General features: G+C 30.4%; 1 protein-coding gene across 1 annotated transcript; it reads left to right on the plus strand.

The window, feature by feature from the left end:
* Positions 1-3,967: 3,967 nt before the first annotated feature.
* On the plus strand, positions 3,968-4,779 carry LOC132803133 (probable leucine-rich repeat receptor-like protein kinase At1g35710). Its single transcript, XM_060815387.1, has 2 exons — positions 3,968-4,431; positions 4,524-4,779. The coding sequence occupies exons 1-2, from the start codon at positions 3,968-3,970 to the stop codon at positions 4,777-4,779; spliced, it is 720 nt and encodes a 239-aa protein (XP_060671370.1).
* The last annotated feature ends 265 nt before the right edge of the window (positions 4,780-5,044 follow it).

The following is a 5,044-nucleotide window of genomic DNA, read 5'->3' on the forward strand; positions in this document are numbered from 1 at the left end:
TTGCATTTTAAAAGTGTCATTTTATATTTGTAAATGATAATTAATGATATTATAATTAATTAGGAAGATCTAATAAGAAAAGCTGTTTACTTGTCACTGAAAGTGTTCAATGATAAATCAGATGTGTCACTGACATTTTAAGTGACAAATCAGATGTCATTGTTGGTTTAAGTGATAAATAATATTTTGTAACCTAACTGTATGCATTGTCACTGAATGATAAGTATCTGTGACAATTTATATAAACAATGACAAAAAAATGCTTTACGTGACAAAAACTAATGTCACCATAAAGCTCTAATCTATGACGAAATTTTTTTTGTCACTGTTACATATTTTTTTCGGTGACGAAGTAAAAATTTTGTTACGCAATTGTTTTGTGACGGATCTATCATGTCAAACACAAGACAACCGATTTTTGTCACCTAAAGTCGATAAGGTGACAAAAATGACCCATATGTGATGAATATGCGATGTAGCGATTGCCCCCAATTTTTAGTAGTGCATTATTTTATTTATACCTTTTTTTGGCACTTTTACTTTAGTTAATTATTACATTTACATTTAAAATGTGTGCAATTAGAGCATATAACAACATGTAAAAGGGCCATACCCAATATATATATATATATATATATAAAGCGTCAATTGATTCAAGTGGAATAAAAATTAGACCATCAAAAGAATTGCAGAATAGCTAGCATCATTAAAACTAGCATCATTAAAACTGGGTACATATGAAATGTGACTCCACAAATATCCAATTACAACAATAAAGGAAATGAAAAAAAAAATCGAAAAAAAAATTAGCTCGACTTGTTCATAAAAAGCTCCAGCTTAGCTTGGTTCGATTTATTACAATATAAAAAACTTTGAAACTTAAACATTTGTGTTTTAAAATAAAAGTTTTAATATTGATAATTAATAAATTTCATTTGTTTTATTAATTTTATTATAAAATAAATTTATTTTAAAAATGTTTATAAATTTAAAATATAAAAAATATTGTTCATACATTATAAATATTTAATATATTTAAATTCACAATATAATTTTCAATATATTAATATAGATAGTAAATTCAAGCTATTTACTAATATGATTTATTGTTCATAATCAAACCACCAACTTCATTTCTTATTCAAGATTGGCTAGTTTTCTTTACAAGAAATCAATTTTGAGGACTTTGATATGGGGAACTAGGGGTGGGCATGGATTGGGTTGGTTCGGTTTTGGACCGAAATACAACCCAATCCATATTTCTAATTTACAATCCAAACCAAACTATTGAAGTATTAAATCCAAACCAAACCAAATCATTTATGATCGGTTTGGTTTGGATTGATTGATCGGTTTGAAACTTACTAATTTATAAATATATAATACAAATAAAAAATTTTCCAAATATAAAATATAAATAATAAATTATAATTATCCAAACATAAAATACAATTAGAAAAATACAACATAGTCTACAATGGAAAATAAAGAAGAAAATGTAGCAAATGATACACATCATGCACTTATTAAATAGCAAACATTAATGTCATCATCACTCCTATAAAATCAAATTAAAATTGTTAGAACAAATAATGTAAAATAATACATTCGTCAAAATTCATTCACTCAAGAATCAATGCATAATTCCTTTTTTTTTTTTAACTTTAAAACTTTGGTAAATCATAAGTCAATCAACGTTGACAGGTTCACTAATTTTAGTTGATTCTGTAAGCTCTACAAATATCAAAACAATAAAATTAGCAAAAAATTATATTTAAACATATATATATATATATATATATATATATATATAAGTAACAATTTGATACAATATATGTAGATATATATATGATGGGGATGTAAAAAATATATATATATTATGGTGATGGTGATTGGACTGGTGGTGGGCTGCAACAAAGGTAAATGTTTAGTTTAGCGTTACAACTTATAATTTGATTTAGGATTTGGGATATGAGGATGTAAAAGAAAAAAAAAATATATATATATATATATATATTAAAAATCAATATATAAAAATGGAAAAAAAATTTAAAAACTAATATATAAAAATGAAAAAAATATTCTAAAATTAATATATAAAAATGAAAAAAATAAAAAATATATAATTTTTTAGTTATATAATATATTATTTGAATTGGATTGGATTGGATTAGATTTATATTTCCAAACCATAACCAATCCAATCCATACAATTTATAATATTTTGAACCCAATCCAATCCAATTGATGTAAAAATCCAATCCAAACCGTTAAAAATGGATTGGATTGGGTGGATTGAATGGGTTGGATTGGATTTTGCCCACCCCTATGGGGAACTGCTGAGATAGAGCTCCATTACAAGTTGAAAATCACTGATCCAAAGAAAAAGTGAAACAAAATCTTTAACTGAGTACAGAAAAAATGTGTCTTCCGCAAGTATCCAATTAAAACAATAAAGTAAATGATGATGATGATGATGAAAGAACCCCCAAAAAATTATAAAACGAGTAAAATGAGAAAAAATAACAAACTTTTAAAAAGGAAGTATAAAATATAATGAAAATTTAAAATAATGATAACAATAGCTAAAAATAAATTTAGAATATAAATAGATATTTTTTTTAATAAACCGTACCAAAAAAAATTAAATAAATTATTAAATATAATAGATTTTCAAATAGACTATTAAAAAAATGTTTGTATGGAAATGAAAATTTAACTAATGAATCCGTTATTTAACTAGGGGTTATTCTGAGCAAACGCGGTTAACCTTTCAATTAAGCAAAGGAATAAAAACAATTATTTATTTTCAAATATTTCTTCCTCAAAAACAAAAGAATAATTATTTCCCTTTTTTTTTTTCAAATAGATAAATAAATAAAATGCTCTCACTATATATATTCGAAAGAAAGCCAAGGCATTTAAAAGCAAAGTTCAAAAATTATCAAGTCCATGGCACCCTGGATTCCCTGCCTCGTTGTATGGTTACTTGATCAGTTTTTGTTGTTTATCATCATTCTACTGTTTCTTTGTTCTTATAGTACTTGTTTTGCAATAAGTGGAGAGGCAGAGGCCCTTGTGAAATGGAAGGACAGCCTTGATAGGAATCCAACTACTCATTCTCTTCTCCGCTCTTGGAATCTCAATTCTACTCATTCAACTCCTCATCATCTCTATAATAGTATCCCGGTACCTGGGTTGGGATTACTTGTAACGACTTTGGAAGTGTCATCAACATTACTTTCAAAAGTAGTAATCTGAAAGGTACGCTTACTCACTCTTGACTTCTATAACAACTCCCTCTATGGAAGTATCCCATCTCACATTGGCAACCTTTATAGACTCTCCTGCCTTGCCCTCGATTCCAATCATCTCTCTGGAGACATTCCATCTCAGATATGCCTTTTAACAATTTTACGGTCCCTTCGGTTGGAAAGAAATTATTTGCATGGCTTTATACCACCTCAAATAGGCATTTTGGTGTCTGTTGAGTTATTTCATGCTCATAGTAACAATTTGTCAGGTTCAACTCCTATGTCCATTGGAAACCTGAGCAAGTTAACTGATTTGGAACTTAGTACAAACAAAATAGTTGGGTCCATCCCCATTGAGATTGGGCAGCTTAAACCACTCACTACCCTTTATTTATATGATAACCAACTCATTGGCTCAATTCTTATGTCCATTAGAAATTTTAGCAAGTTAACTCATTTGGATCTTGCTCGAAACAAAATAGCTGGGGTCCATCCCCAATGACATTGGGCAGCTTAAATCACTCACTTCCCTTTATTTTAATGGTAACCGATTCACTGGTTCAATTCCTGTGTCCATTGGAAACTTGAGCAAGTTAACCGATTTGGAACTTCGTGTAAATAAAATAGTTGGGTCCATCCCCAATGAGATTGGACAGCTTAAATCACTTACTATCCTTTATTTGAATGATAACCAGCTCACTGACCCAATTCCTATGTCCATTGGAAATTCAAGTAAGTTAATTGATTTGGAACTTGGTGGAAACAAAATAGATGGGTCCATCCCCAATGAGATTGGGCAGGTTAAATCACTTGCTATCCTTTATGTGTGGGATAACCATCTAACTGGCTCCATACTTGTGTCCATCGGACAGCTTAAATCTCTTGAAGAGATTTACTTGTCTGGGAACCATCTTAGTGGCTCAATTCCTGCATCCATTGGAAACCTTACATCCCTCGCCATCTTCAGTTTGTTCGCTAACAACATTACAGGATCCCTTCCTCCTGAAATGAATAACCTTACAAATCTGGAATACCTTTTTTTAAGCAATAACTTCTTGTATGGCTCTCTTCCAGAAAATATTTGTCTGGGTGGGAGACTTAAAAGGGTTGCAGTAGGATACAACCATTTTATAGATTCCATTCCAAAAAGCATGAGAAATTACAGCTCCTTAGTCCGGTTTCACTTGGACTTAGGCAACAATAAGTTTTTTGGAAACTTACTAGAAATTGGGGACACTGTCAAAAACTAACTATGCTGAACATCTCTAGCTATAAAGTTTTTGGCATTCTACCTTGTGAACTTGGGAAAGCTACTCAAGTGCAGAAATTTGATCTGTCCTCCAATCTTCTTGTAGGAAAAATTCTAAATGAATTGGGCCAATTGAGATTGCTTTACGTTCTTAAACTCAATGTTCGAAAATCAGAACAAAACAAACACAACACAACTTATCGAGGTTCGGTCAAGATGACCTATGTCCTCGTTGCTCCGGTGAGAGCTTCTGGTCTCTTATTGATCTTGCAGTAGTTACACAAACCATCACCTCTTGTATACACACAGGTTTTCACATAGAAAACATACTCACCAAATCCCGAAGCCCCATTATACACCCTTTCAACTTATACAATCACTCAATCTCACTTAGAGATGATTTCTCACTCAGAAAAGAATACAATTAAAGAAAAGGTAAAGAAGAATCTTGGAGCTCCTCTCTCGTTCACAAGCTTGAAGAAAGACTGGTTTCTGTTATTTCTGTTACATCCATCGAAGAGAAAGAGTTCTGTGCATATAT

This window comes from Ziziphus jujuba, chromosome 3, assembly GCF_031755915.1.
Source record: "Ziziphus jujuba cultivar Dongzao chromosome 3, ASM3175591v1".
NCBI lineage: Eukaryota > Viridiplantae > Streptophyta > Magnoliopsida > Rosales > Rhamnaceae > Ziziphus > Ziziphus jujuba.

Excerpts from the sequence above, each read along its gene's own strand:
- LOC132803133 (XM_060815387.1), top strand. The coding sequence starts at position 3,968 with ATGTCCATTGGAAATTCAAGTAAGTTAATTGATTTGGAACTTGGTGGA. Across the intron at positions 4,432-4,523 it reads AATTACAGCTCCTTAGTCCG|CTATAAAGTTTTTGGCATTC; the intron begins GTTTCACTTGGA and ends GAACATCTCTAG.